The following is a 14,838-nucleotide window of genomic DNA, read 5'->3' as shown; positions in this document are numbered from 1 at the left end:
TAGAGCTCCTGGAAGGTCTACCTGCTCATCCATAAGTTCTGCAGCCATCTGGCATTGTCCCACTCTCCCGTCACCAGCTGCTCCCACCAGTTGGAGCTGCTGGAGTGACTCCAAAGGTACCAGGGCACCCAGCAGGGTCATTGGCAGGATCCAGAATGGGAACACTCCACAGCCCAAGGAAGGCAGCCTGATCACCCAAGGAGGTGGGGGGCAGAAAGCTGCGACAGCTGTGCACAGCATGGCTAGCACAGTGTCCAGGATAGCAATGTCTAATGCCAGGAGTGTTTTGCTGGATGTCTGGGTCCTGCATCGTCTCTGCTTGGCTTGGGGCAGCTCATCAGGCCTCAGTGTGCGCAGGGGAAGGGTGTCAGGGAGGGGCCCTTAAAGTAAGCAGCTGTCTGCACCCCCCAAAAGTGCTTGGCAGCCATGCAACCCCCATCCCCAGTGTGTCCTGTTCCATTCTTTCGAAAGAGCACCTGGAGCTGTGTGGATGCTCCCTTTCCAAAGAGTGGAGTGGTCTTCTGAAAGAGCAGCTTGAGCATTTGATCAGCTTTTGGTGTGTAGCCACACTCTTTCAAAAGACTGAAATGCAAATGTTATCATTAGAATTTTACCCTTTCAAAAGAGCTCTGTCATGTAGACCCAGCTTACCAGAAATTGGGTCAATAAAAGAGATCATATTACCTCCTTGAAATAGTTTTTCTCTTTTGTTTCCAAATTGGTGGTACTCTAAACAAAGGAAGGTTTGTACTCCCTATTGTGGGAGACATAAAGTTCCATTATTGTAAGAGACAATATTAGTTTGAATAAAGTTTTGGACATTAACACTGTACAAAGCGAGGACTCTAGTACTTATGAGAGGCATATTTTTGTTGGTAATTTGTAGCTGGTGCAGCTTCTCTGTTTTGTTTTGTTTTGGTTTTTCTTGATATGCATAAGTACATTCCCTCTACAGAATATTTTTTCTGAAGAAGAAATAGCAGGTAAACAAAACCAAGTTGAAAGCGAGTCAGGCACATAAATGTGTAATGTCTTCATAAAAAACAAGATAGAAAAGATGTGATTATTTATTTGACTGTGTTAAACAAGCATCAGCATGACTGATTTGAGACATTAGAGAACTGAAGTGTTGATGATTAGTAAATGGTTTATTGAGTAGTAAGGATGGGTGAACACATGGGTGGCTAGACAAATAAAATGAAGACATACCATATTGTTTGTAAATGATTAAATATGACATCTTTCTTTCTTTTCCTCAGAATTTCACCAACCAGGACATTGACAATGGTGTTGACAATAAATCTCTGTCTGCAGTATTAGACAATTTGGCAAAATGCAGCTACTATACTGTGTGGTTAACTGCAGACACAGCCTTTGGAAATGGAAACAAAACCAGTGAGATAATACATGTGTATACAGATCAAGATGGTACGCACATGTCTGTATTTTTAATTTTCAAATAATCTTTCAAGTTTTTCACTATTAAAAAAGGATTGAATTGTTTGGGATAAAAAGATTAAAATATATGCATTGTAGTGAATGTAATTTAAGATATTCTCCATACTGTAGCATTTACCTTTGTATGGGTTTGGTAATATTCCATTGGCCTAGACTGGAGATAGATCATTCTCATGAACCTTAGGGTTAGTATCACCAAGAGACCTCTTTGTGTCAGTAGATTTAGCAGATTCAGCTCTATGTTCCATTTCAATCTGGTCACCATTATTTTCTCCACCTTAACTATCAGGATAACCATTATCAGCAGAAAACCCTACTGATCAGTCTTTAGCCCATCAAGTTTTCCTGACAGTTGGAGAGTCATCTTAACTACCAAGCAAATTCATCTTCAAACCTTCCTCAAGGACATTGTGATCTGCTGTCTCTCTTGTTGTTGTTGTTGTTGTTGTGAAGGATAAAAAATAGATTTTCTTCTCTGAGCAAATAGAAAATCTGAGAAAATTTGTTTTAAGTTACCAAAAAGATTCTCTCCCTTTTATAATCAACACTAACTACAAATAATTATGTACATATACATTCAAGATGCTTTGTTTTTGGTATCAAAACATAGTCAAAGAAAATATTTTAGTCAAGAAAATAATGTAGCAAAATATTGAATGCATGTTAGAGGTTATTAATCTATATAGCAACATTTTGAATGCATAGTTCTGTTATTTATATCAACTGAACAGATATCTTTATTTTTTATTTATTTATTTTTGTGTTTATTAAACCATAGTTCCAGATGGCCCTGTTGAAAGTCTGACCTATGAAAACATTTCTTCAACCTCTATAAATGTAAGCTGGCTTCCACCATCCCAGCCGAATGGTGTAGTCTTCTTTCTTGTTTCACTGAGCTTATTGGATACGCAAATGGACAGTGAGATATTGTCTCTCATTACTTACAATAAAAGCGTGATTTTTGATAAGCTGGAGAAGTACACTGATTATGTTCTGAAAATCATTCCAGCAACAGTAAAGGGATCTTCTAAAATGCACACCGTGAAACTGCACATCAAAACTGAAGAAGATGGTAGGTTTTGGATTTCTTTTACACCCACATAGGAATTTATTAAAATCAAATAACTTTCTAAAAAGTTCTTGATGATTAGGTTGTTTTCTTTTGACATAACGTTACTGATCTGTTACTTTTTTTTTGTCTAATTAACTAGTAGAGCAACCGTCAATATTTCACACTGATTTCTTGTAATGCTTCATTAAGAGCAGGAAGTAGAAGCTGGCATTGATAAGAGAAGAAAGTTAATTGCTATTTAAAGCTGTTTTACACCATAATTCATCTTTGTGGCCTAACAATATTGGCTTTTTGGTTTATTTTTGTTTTGTTTTCTCATTTCTTGATATAGTCCCTGAATCTTCACCTATAATCAGAACTTATAAGAATCTTTCATCTACCTCAGTTATGTTTTCCTGGGATCCTCCTCTCCAACCCAATGGTATCATAATAAGTTATGATTTAAAGTTATATGGACCAGAAAGGAATGATTCTTTCTCTACCTCCAATAAGTCTATCATTCTAGAAGATCTTTTACCATTTAGACTGTACAGTATTTTTGCTGCTGCCAGAACTATAAAAGGACTTGGCCCCTACGCTATGCTTAACTTTTACACAGATGAATCAGGTAAGAGATAAAAAAAATTACATCATGCTGTCTGGAAGAAATTTATGAAATAGAGGACCCGAGAGCTGGTGTAGAGATGTAGGTCTTCAATGTGGTCTCGGTAGAGCCGCTAAAATCCTTGAGACACGGGGCCAGACACAATGCAGCTTCTGTAGAAGACAACATCTGATGGACAAATTTAAAATGCATTCCACAGGGAAAACTTTTCTAGGTTATTGCCCTCTTTCCACTCTTTGCCTGTAGATTTTGCTGTAGGGAAAGGCACATTGTGGCTCAGCACAATTTTAAGACTTTGTCTACACTAGGAGATTCGGTCGAACTTAGGTAACTTAGGTCAAATTTCTAAAGAATCAGTCCACAATGAACACAGGTTCATTCCATTGTCTTTAAGAGCTCCTAAGGTAAACTTTTATACTCCTGCTTTTCACAAGGAGTAATGCCAAATTCAACCTTGCATGGACAGCCTTAGGGTAGTGTAGATGGAGCATTGTGAAATTCAACATTCCTAGCTTCCTGGAGGTGTCCCACAGGGCCCCAATGTGACAACTCTGCCCACCACTTTCAGCTCTACTTCCATGTGTGCAGGAAGCAGCCCAGGAAAATTTGAATTTCATTTCCTGTTTGGCCAGTATAGTGAGTGGACCAGCACAGCTTATCAGCACACCTGGTCATGAAGCCATGAATTCCCAGGGTCACAGATGAGCTCCTGGAGCATGCAGGAGACTCAGGACCTCATTGCTGAGTGTAGGGAGGTGGTGGTGGGGAGGTGAATCTGTGCTGGGAAAACTAAGGAACAGCAAGAGTAAAGCACACATATATGCCAAGGTCTCATAGGGCATGGAATTAAAAAGGATATGCCAGGAATGCCACATTAAAATAAAGGAGCTCAGGTAGGCATACCATAAAACAAAGGAAGCAAACGGACATTCTGGGTCATCACCACAAACATGGCACTTCTATGAGCAGCTGCATCAGATTCTAGGGAGTGACCCAACCACTGTCCCCAAAAAGTCTGTGGATACCTCCAAAGAAATTCTTCAGGAAGCCTCTGTCAACAGCAAGGAGGACATGGTTGATGAGGAAGAGGATGAGGGCAACAATGGTCAGCAGGTGAATGGAGCAGCTGATCTCACCAACAGCCAGGAACTTTTTGTAACAGTGAATCTCATCTTCTCCTCCCAGGATGTTTTGTAGCTGGACCTGGATGGCAGGGAGGGCACTTCTGGTGAGGTATTACTTTTAATCCTGCTACAAGGGGGTTAAGGCAATTGTTTGTGATCTGTGGTGGCTACTGTACCTACACAGCATGGGCACCATGGAACAACTTGTTAATGTGTCTGGGGATGGAGTGCTGATCCTTCTTCCACGTCTCCATAAAGCTCTCAGACAGGTACTCTTTAATTCTTCTGATGAGGTTTTTGGGGAGAATTGCCTTAGTCTGAGCTCCTTGATAGGACACCTTTCCATGCCAAGCCACTAGTAAATACTCTAGCATCATGGCACTGCAGAGCAGTGCAACATAATGACCAGCCTTGTGCCCACATTCAGTTAGCATATGTTCCTTGTCAATGTTTGTTAGTCTAAGGAGACTAATATCTCTTTTTTGCAACCTAGAGGAAGCAGGGGAAGGAACATTACGTCACTATGGCTATGTCTACACTAGCCCCCTCCTTTTGGAAGAAGCATGGTAATAAGTCAGTTGGGAAGATGCTAATGAGGTGCAGCCATGAACATGCAGTGCCTCATTAGCATAATGGTGGCCGAGTGTGATTCAAAAACGCTGCTTTCGAATCATCACTGCCCATGTAGATGTGGGCCTTTTGAAACGACCCCCTGCCAGACTTTGAAAGCCACTTCTTCCTATTTGGTTTTAGGAAGAAGGGGCTTTCAAAGTCTGGGGGGTCCTTTCAAAAGGCTTCCGTCTACATGGGTGGCATGTGATTCAAAAACAGCACTTTTGAATCATCATGGCCACCATTGTGCTGATGAGGCACTGCATATTCATGGCAGCACCTCATTAGCATCTTCCCAGCTCACTCATTACCATGCCCCTTCCAAAAGGAGGGGGCTACTGCAGATGTAGCCATAGAGGTGTAGTGCTCCAGCACTAGCTCTGCTGCCGTGCTTTGACCACACCCACTACTCTACCTGGGCTTCTGGGAGAAAGGAAATGTTCACCTTCCCAGCCAAGAGGCCTGGGATAGGGGTGAGCGACCACATGGTGACCCAGAGAGCCAGGCACACAGCCACAGAGAGGACAGCACAAGCTGCTCCGCCATGTCTGGGCCACCTCTCTCCCTTCCCTGGGTTGCTGGGGGAAGATAAATTTTCACTGTCTCAGCCAAGAGGGTTGTGGGGGAGGGGGGGCAGAAACCACATACTGACTTAGAGAGCCAGACACACATGGTGACAACCACTGCCACAGCCCCCAGGTTCCCCCACTCCCATATCCCTGCACAGCTGCAGAAGCTGATCTTGCAATCCCAGACTTGAAATCCGTGCCTTACAATGGCTGGGAGTGAACAGCATCAAGCAGGTCCTGTAAAATCTCTGGGTAGTATCTGCTGCACAGAGCACACCTAACATTCAAAATTTGTCCTTGCACAGAACACAGCCCTGTCATCTTTCGCAAGGATTCATTCATGCGATTCCTATTTACTGAAAAGGTATCTCCTTCATGTCTGGCCTTCACTTACGTTTTGTTGCAGTGTGCTCCAAAACAGGCTCTTTGACCATTGCTTGCTTCCCCACGCCTTCCACTTGTTAGACTGGCACAGATCTGCCGGAGAAAATGAACATGTGAACATAAGGTCTTAGAGTACAGGCAAGCCACCTGCATGGACAGGGATAGTTAAATGCATGGAGGAGACCCAAGATGGAGGAGAATTGAGCTGATCAGGAAGAAATGAGAGCAGATCATGAGATGAGGAGTGAGCACAGACAGTATAAATCAGAGACCCAGGAGAAGTTGCAGCTGATGAGGCAGCTAACAGAGCTCCTACAGTGGGTAGTACAGCAGCACAGCACCCCACTGCAGCCCTGGATGAATCACATGCCCTCATGGGCCCACATGCCCTCATATTCTCTAACCTCCCCCACACGGCACCCCAGAATGTGGTGAGGCAAACCAAGGGCAGCCTTGCATTCCACTCCTAGGGATCCTTCTGAGAGCAGAAGGCTGATATTCTTCCACCTGTGATGGCAAAATGCCCTTGCTTACCCACCCCCAAAGCCCTTAATATGAACTCATTTGGTGTTCCTTGAATAAAAATGCTTAACCAGTGTGTCTGTTGCTTGTGTTGCATGGGGTATGTGTGGTTTACAGGGAAGCACTCATCATTTAGGGGGACCTCTTTAAGAGCAGCATACAGGACTGTCATGTCACTGTCTGGTCATTCATAAAGTTGTTTTTCAAAGCATCCCTGATTATCAGTGCCCCTTGCTGTGCCTTCCTTATTGCCCTTGGATTTGGCTGCTCATAATTAGTGCCAAGATGATTTTCCTCTGCCCTCCATCCTGGCATGAAATTTCCCCCATTGCTGTCACATACAGTATGAAACACACAGCAGGCTGCCACCATGAGGGAAATGTTGCCTTCTCTGAGATCTAACCAAGTCAGGAAGCACCAGAACCTGGCTTTTAAATGGTCAAAATCGCACTGTACCACCATTCTGCACTTGCTTAGCCTGTTGTTGAACTGCTTCTTACCATGGTTCAGGCTGCCTGTGTATGGCTTCATGAGCCAAGGAAGCAAGGGATAAACTGGGACATCCAGAATCACTACTGGCTTCTCCATGTCTCCAATGGTGATTGTCTGGCCTGGGAAGAAAGTACCATTCTGCAGCTTTCTAAACAGACCAGAGTTCCTAAAGATATGTGATCATCCCACATTGATGATCCAGCAGTGTCTGCAATCACATAGGGCTGGTCTACACTACCACCTTCCTTCGAAGGAAGGGTGTTAATTAGGGTGCTGGGAGTTTACTAATGAAGTGCTGTGGTGCGTAGGCAGCACTTCATTAAGCAAATTCCCCCTCCCACACCCCCGGCAACTTCGAAGTTTAAAACTTTGAGGAGTAAAGGGACTTCAAAGTTGCTCCGGCACTTCGAAGTACCAGCGGGTGAGCCATGGCTAGATGCGTGCCAGTACTTCAAAGTTTACTTCAGAAGATCACTTCAGAAGAATGTGATCCTGCCTGCCTGAGCTTGTTTCACAGCCCCTGAAGTGGTGCTCTACTGTGTACAAAGCATCGAGTCAGCCAGCATTGCCCCCTTCCTCCTATCCAGTGTCCCACATTCGTTTGTGGCTGTGTCCTCATCAGGGTCTTCATCGCTCTGATGGCTTCTTGGGCTCTGCACATACCACAGCACAATGTGTGAGGTGCTTATAATACTTACCACAAGAGTTTTAAGCTGTATGGGCTCCATGCTAGCCTTGCAATGGCATCTACATGGATATGAAAAGAGGGCATAAAAACACTTTTTGCCATTGCTTCCCAAAGGGAGGGGTAAAAGACTAGTGCACAATGGGATGCTGATGACACATACCCCCAACTACCCATGGCACATTTTTGTCCCTTCATACACCAGGTCAGAAATCCACAATACAACTGGGCAGCAGGTATTGTGGGAGAGGTACGCGGAATCCATGGCTGACAAAGTTGAAACTGGCAACCCTAATGGGGACATACTCTGTGCACTTTATATGCCAATGTGGACATGCACACTTGATTCTGTAAAACTGGGTGCTAGAAAATTGACCTAAAAAATTCGACCTAATTTTGTAGTGTAGACATACGCTAACTCTCATTACTCTGTGACCATATCAGTTCTTTTCTGATGTAACACAAGAAAATAAATTTGAGGTGCCTAGGAAGGGTGGCATTTAATGGCTCATAGAAGTCTCCTTTTAAAAATATGCTACTAAATTTAAAGGAAGCAATGGAGTCCTATGATTCTTTAATTCTATAAATACATCTACTCTTTTTTTTGGTCAAATATTTTCACACTTCTTTGGTTATAAAAATATGGTCTTGTTTCAATAATGAATAACATAAATGGATTATCCTGTTCCTCCCCTTGCGTCCTACAACAACATGCATCTTTGTTAAATAGCATTTATAACAGGCAAATGGGCCAACAGCTGTTGGGAACTGTTTGTGAAAACTGTAACAGTACAATATTGGTTCAGTTAAACTCAGACATGAATGCATAATGAATTCCTAATAATCTTTTGTGCTCACACAATGTTCATAGTTGCCTAAAATTAACATTGTTTGTAAATTTGAACTAAGTATTTTTTCCCACAGTGCCATTAGCACCTCCCCAGGATTTGACTATTTTCAACTGTACTGCATACTCAGTGTGGCTAAATTGGAGGCCAAGTCCTCAGCCAAATGGTGTTATCAAGAACTATAGTTTCAAGATTCATGAAAACAAGAGTCAGACTATATTTTATCAGGTACGTTTATATTATTTAGTAGCGTTTTAAGTATTTTAAAAAATATATTTGTCTTTTATGGCTACCTGACGAATTTCTCAAAACCAAAAATAAGCAAAGCATTTTATTATATGGCATATGTTAATGAAAATTGTATGAATTCATAACTTAAATGAGGTGGGTTTTTTCATGATGTTCCTTCATGTAAGACACTGATAAAAGATGTTATGGAAATACATGTACACTGTAGGCTAAATCATGTCCTTTAGTCAGAGTCTCCTGTGACTTGTTCCCATAATATAAGAACTAGAGGACACCAAATGAAATTAATGGATAGCAGGTTTAAAACTAATAAAAGAAGGTTCTTTTTCATAAAGTGCACAGTCAACCTGTGGAACTCCTTGCCAGAGGATGCTGTGAAGGATAGGACTATAAGAGAGTTCAAAGAAGAGCTAGATAAATTCTTGGAGGTTAGGTCTATAAAAGACTATTAGCCAGGGGGTAGGAATAGTGTCCCTGGCCTCTGTTTGTCAGAGGCTGAAGATGGATGGCAGGAGACAAGATGCTTGATCATCGCCTTCAGTCCACCCCCTCTGGGGCACCTGGCACTGGCCATTGTTGGCAGACAGGATGCTGAGCTAGATGGACCTTTGGTCTGACCCAGTAATGGCCATTCTTTTGTTCTTATATTCTTATTGTAGGTCACTTGACACTCCTTCACCCTCAGCCTTATAATGTTTGGTGTGGGGCCACTTGGCACCACAAGAAAAAAGCATCTCTTGTTATTTATTGCTTTGTATTGCAGTAATTAATCCCTAACTGGGATCCAGGCTCCATTATACTACACTCTGTAAATACATAGTAACAGAGAGGAAGCTGTCCTAGTCTATACACTATCAAAACAAAAAGTAGTCAAGTAGCACTTTAAAGACTAGCAAAATAGTTTATTATGTGAGCTTTCATGGGACAGACCCACTTCTTCAGACCAAGAAGTGGGTCTGTCCCACGAAAGCTCACCTAATAAACTATTTTCCTAGTCTTTAAAGTGCTACTTGACTGCTTTTTCTTCTGTAAACACATGTAATAGAAAAATGAAACCCTGCCCCAAGGAGTATTCTGCTATTACAACCCTTTAAGAAGAGCTCAGTTTCTCTGCACTAGGAATTCAGTCTTGTTTGCATTATGCAGGCCATAGAGAAGCTTCTCTATTGTACATATGCGGATGGGCCAGACAGAATCTGACCTCAGCAATGGCAGTCGGCTGAGTGGTGTCTGCCACACACAAAGCTTCCTTTACATTGTGACAAGAAGAGTAACTTGTGCGAGAGAGCAGATGGAGTGGAGAGCAGCAGTGGCACAGGCAGACCAATTCGCACAGAGGGAGATTGCAGCTAAATTGTATAATTAAGTATAATCCACATCTGTTTTCATGGTACAACTGAGCAGCTCTCTCTGGTGCTTTTAGAGTCCTCAGAAGAGATGGCTGTGAGCGCTGCAGGAATAGCTGTTCTTGTGGCCTCCTTGTATGCCCCTACATTACCCAAAATAGCCTCTTATCTCAGATAGGAGATTAGATATCACCCCTATCTCTTTCTCTCCAGTTGCTGGACAAGGGCTGGAGAGAGGGGAGGGGCATTGTGCCATAAACAAATAAAAACAAGGTGAGCCAAAAAAAAGCAAGAAGTCTTGTGGCACCTCACAGAGTAACAGATATTTTGGAGCATAAGCTTGACTTGAAGCTGGGACCAACCTGTTATATGGAAATCCTTTCCTTCCTCAGAACTGTGCCTTAAGCAGTGTTATAGCCGTGGAGGCCGAGCAGATGGGGATGAGGTAGACAGTTTGTGTGCTGGCTGTAACAGCAGCTCTCAAGGCTGGCACAGGATGTATAGGTGGAATTACTGTGAAACTACTGTAATTATAATCACTTCAGTTGACAAACCTTTCAAAGTTACCATGAAGGAGAATGAGTGGAAAGGAAGGGAAAAGGAAAGCAGTGTTTTCAATCCATCTATGAAATATTAATAATAGAATTTGACTCACTGACTAACACAAATAGGAGCTAAACCTCAGAAGCAAGCAGCAGAGCAGATAAATGTGACTGCCTGTTGTTAATTTTCTATCTTTCTGTTATTTGCTGTAATTTCCATTATCTCTCTCTCCTTGTTTTCTTCGGATATTTTGTTATTTGTGGGGTGGAGGAGAGTAATCTGGAAAGAGTTACCCTCTTTGTACCAAAAAAGACAATGTTCTGGCTTGCGCACATGTGCAATAGCATGATAAAGAATTTGACCCTTCTTCCTCTTAGGTGAGACCTTGGACTATTTTGTGTGACATGCAGGATGCAAGAGATAAGACTTGCAGTGCCAAAATTCCTATTAACTTCACTGGGGGCAGAATGAGGTACAGTGTGTTAGCAAATGTGTATTTTGTGCTAATATTTGTTTTCTTCTTCCAAGAACATTTCAGGGTCACAAAGTGATGCAAACCTTGTTGGATTAGAGCCATTCAGCACCTACTTTATTAGTATCTCTGCTTTTACAAGAGTTGGAAATGGCAATCAATTCAGTAACATTGTCCAATTCACAACAAAAGAATCAGGTTAGAAACAATTTCAGTTCTACATATGAGCAGCAGCGTTGTCTATGCAGGTTTCCTTTGGTAACTGAACAGCCTTCTTCTCTTGTTTTCCAAATTTAATGGAACTCAAAACTATATCATTGTCACAACATTCAATCACATTCCTATTGTACCTGATAGATGAGGGCTTTAGCTTTCAAGTTTGGTGTGGGAAGTCTGAAATTAGAAATGTCCCTGATTGAAGGAATAGGCATGGATGGCTCCAATAAAACTTTCTGTAACCACACAGGTAATAGGAGAAAAATTAGGTAAATATCAAATTTTAGAGACCAATTATATTTTAGATCACTGTGAAAACAGCTATGATAGTGTCATGGCAACTGAACAAAAGGATGACAAATGAATCAGAAGCTACTTTTTAACAAACAGAAATATTTAATGTTTCCTGATAACGTATTCATGGGGAAAAAGGCAGTCCCTAATAAAATATCTTCTTTTGCCATACCTAAGTCTTTCTGATAACTGGGAAGAACTCTTCCATTGTTAATTAATTAACAACTTACTGACTGCAGCTTGTGCTCAATATACTTTGAAGTTACAGGAACTAGCAAACTGCCCTTTTCCTTTTCTAAACAGAACACTTCTGCTAACGACACATCTGAAAGACTCTTCATAGACAGCCCAATCCAGTCCACCCCACCACTCTTGCTAGGAGACTATTGGAATAGTCCAATAACTTTATTAAATAATTAATATTATGCATTCAAAACTTTTGTTTTTTTTAATTAAACTTAGATGGAAGGAAGGAAGAGTGCAGGGTAGGAGCATGAAAGTATTTGAGACATCATTAAGACATGATAAGGAAGTAACTGAACAAAGGGAAAGGGAGCAGAGGCAGGCTTTGGTCTGTGAGAATGTTTTTGTTTTAAATGACTAACAGCTATGCAATGCATTTAACTAGCAACACTTATTAAATTATAAAATGCTTATCACCTTTGTTTAAAAGCGACAAAATAACATGAACAACTGGAAGGGTGTGTCTACACTTGCATTTCTCTTTTCAAAGAAGCTCTTTCAAAATTAGAATATGCAGATGAGGTGCTGAAAATGCAGTTTTATACCTCATTTGCATTTTTGATTTACCTCATTTGCATGCCTCTTTTGAAAGAGGAATGCAAGGGTAGACACACCCAAAGTTCTTTAAAGGCATACAACCAGATCTCCTGCCGCAGCCAAAATACACAGCACCTAGCTCAGGGAATGTGGGCAAAGGTGTCTTATAGCCTCTGATCAGGGCTTCTGCTGCTGCTGCTGCTGCTGGGCCAAGTCAGGGCATCTTTCAGTCCACTCTGGTTTACACTGGCTGCAGATAGGTCTCTCTGCTAGAGGTGGTGTTACTAAAGGTTCTTTGTCTTTCATTGGCCTGTTAGTTCTGAAGTGTTCACACGGAGATATTGTATTCTTCATGCACTTGCTGATGCCTGGCCACCACTTTGACTACGTGGCCTGCACACAGCATTTAGTTAATCCCTGATGTCCTGTGTGGATGAGGTTTAGGTGGGTGAGGAATTATGATGTAACTGACTTTGCCATGACTCCATTTGATGAATGTAATTACCAGTGCACCACAAAGTAGATCCTCGTCACTTCCTCAGTGGCTGCATCTATGCTTGCATTCCTCTTTTGAAAGAAGCATGCAAATGAGGAAAATAAAAAATGCAAACAAGGTACAGATTTACATATCTGGCACCTCATTTGCATATTCTTATTGAAAATCTTCTTTTGAAAGAAGAAAAGCAGTGTAGATGTGGCTCTTTTGAAAGTAAACCGCATCTTTGAAAGAGCCCTTTTTCCCATAAAAAAAGGAAGAAGGGTTCTTTTGAAGATGGGGTTTACTTTTGAAAGAGCTGCGTCTACACTGCTTTTCTTCTTTCAAAAGAAAAATAAGCAAATGGAGTGCCAGATATGTAAACCTGCACCTCATTTGCATTTTTGATTTCCCTCATTTGCATGCCTCTTTTCAAAGAGGAATGCAAGTGTAAATGCAGCCTTTGTGTTTGATAACAATTCTGTCACTTTAAAAAAATTTCAGGTGCGCTAGTGCTAGCTTCTAAATTGTCCTATTCAGTTTAAACTAATTTGAAATATTAAATATTTAATTATTCTATATTGTTTAAATATTAATTTTCTATATTATTTAAATATTCTATTTATTAAGCTAATTTGAAACAAATACTCCATACTAACCTACATTTTATTCCCACTCTATCTGGAGTATCTCTGCCCCACCATACAGTTCCCCCAAGCTGAAGAAAAAGGTTTGCTCTTTTTTAAAATATCCACACAGTTCAATGTTCCTCACCGAGTACCTGATCTTTGCTCAGCTCTTGCCATCTAGTTGTATTTCTCCATGGCCCTTCTCTGGGCAGACTCACTACCACAAAAATGTTCTAACCAGAGCAGTCCCCGCATCTCAGTTTTCCCCATCTGCTCCACAATGCAGTTTGGCTCATTTATTTATTTTGGCCACATCTGCTATTCCTGCTTCTTCCAGTATGTTCCCATCTCATGGAGGTTTTCAATAACAGGATTGCAGACAAACAAATAAAAAGACTCTCCATTTTATAAGTGATGCCTTATACATAGCATCCCACTGAGTTCTTGAAACACAGGGACTAGTCTGCACATTCCTTTATCCTTGCAGGGAGGGTACTGTAAACTACACAGAAGTTAGAAGTGGCATAGAATTGAGGAGCAACAAACAGCTCTTTTGTCTCGCTTGCACTCAGCACTGACTGGGCAAAGGATTCTATCCCAGGCCTTTTTTAAAAATATAAAATGGTCACCTTTGTTCTAAGGATGCTACTTTTGAAAGGAGCACTACAAACCCAGGAGAGAAATACATTGATTTTTAGAGACCCATTTTCCTCAATCCCTGTGGGAATCGGTGTGTTTCCCGTTGCTTTTGGGACATTGCTGCTAGTCAGTTCTCTACTGTATTGATTAATGGACACAACCTCACTCGAGAGAGACAGAAAAAAACCCTTTCTTTTTGTTGACCTTTTCTCATGCTTTTTGACAAGGTCTACACTTCCAGATAAATTCAATTTTATAATGCCAGGTTTTATAAATTTGATTTTGAGTATCCTCACTTCCCCACAAAGTCCACATAAAGTCCAGTTAGTGCTGCCCCACTCAGTGGTCCAGTATCGACGGTTGCAGTGATGCATTGCGGAAACCTATCCCACCGTTCCTTCAACCCTACATTCTGTGCCTTCCTCCCCTGGGCACTGCTGCACCCCCGCTGCCAGCAGCGCTCACCCTGCTGCTGGTTCTTGGGTTCCCACCTCCTGGGGAAGCTGGGAAACTGACTGGAGCTGCTACACCTGGCTTGCCAGAGCAGGGAGCCAGGTGCAGCAGTGCCACTTGGCCTCTGGAGGCTACTGGATTCAATTCAAAGGTATGGTGCTTCCACACCAGCCTTCACTTGAACTTTTACATTTCATCTTGATGCTACACCCAAGTGGTTTCAATAATGTTATGCTATCAATATTAGTGCTCCCTAAATCAAGCTAATGGTATTTAAAGTGAAGACAATCATGAGGTAATGTCAAGCTAACTGCCTTAAATTCAAATTTATCTCATAGTGTAGACAAAGCCTTAATTAGCACATTCCACAAT

At 41.6% G+C, this 14,838-nt stretch overlaps 1 protein-coding gene across 3 annotated transcripts in view; it reads left to right on the top strand.

Annotated features, from left to right (window-relative positions):
• Nucleotides 1–14,838, top strand: part of PTPRQ (protein tyrosine phosphatase receptor type Q) — a 220,786-nt gene that overhangs the window by 110,967 nt on the left and 94,981 nt on the right. For all 3 annotated transcript variants that reach the window (XM_075012304.1, XM_075012297.1, XM_075012312.1), the window contains exons 37-41: nucleotides 1,260–1,428; nucleotides 2,237–2,530; nucleotides 2,862–3,137; nucleotides 8,447–8,598; nucleotides 11,037–11,178. In XM_075012304.1, the coding sequence (XP_074868405.1) occupies nucleotides 1,260–1,428; nucleotides 2,237–2,530; nucleotides 2,862–3,137; nucleotides 8,447–8,598; nucleotides 11,037–11,178 (1,033 nt within the window). The remainder of the gene's footprint in view (nucleotides 1–1,259; nucleotides 1,429–2,236; nucleotides 2,531–2,861; nucleotides 3,138–8,446; nucleotides 8,599–11,036; nucleotides 11,179–14,838) is intronic.

The sequence above is a fragment of the Carettochelys insculpta genome, chromosome 1 (genome assembly GCF_033958435.1).
Source record: "Carettochelys insculpta isolate YL-2023 chromosome 1, ASM3395843v1, whole genome shotgun sequence".
In the NCBI taxonomy this organism is placed as follows: Eukaryota; Metazoa; Chordata; order Testudines; family Carettochelyidae; genus Carettochelys; species Carettochelys insculpta.
This window is presented reverse-complemented; position numbering and strand designations above follow the sequence as displayed.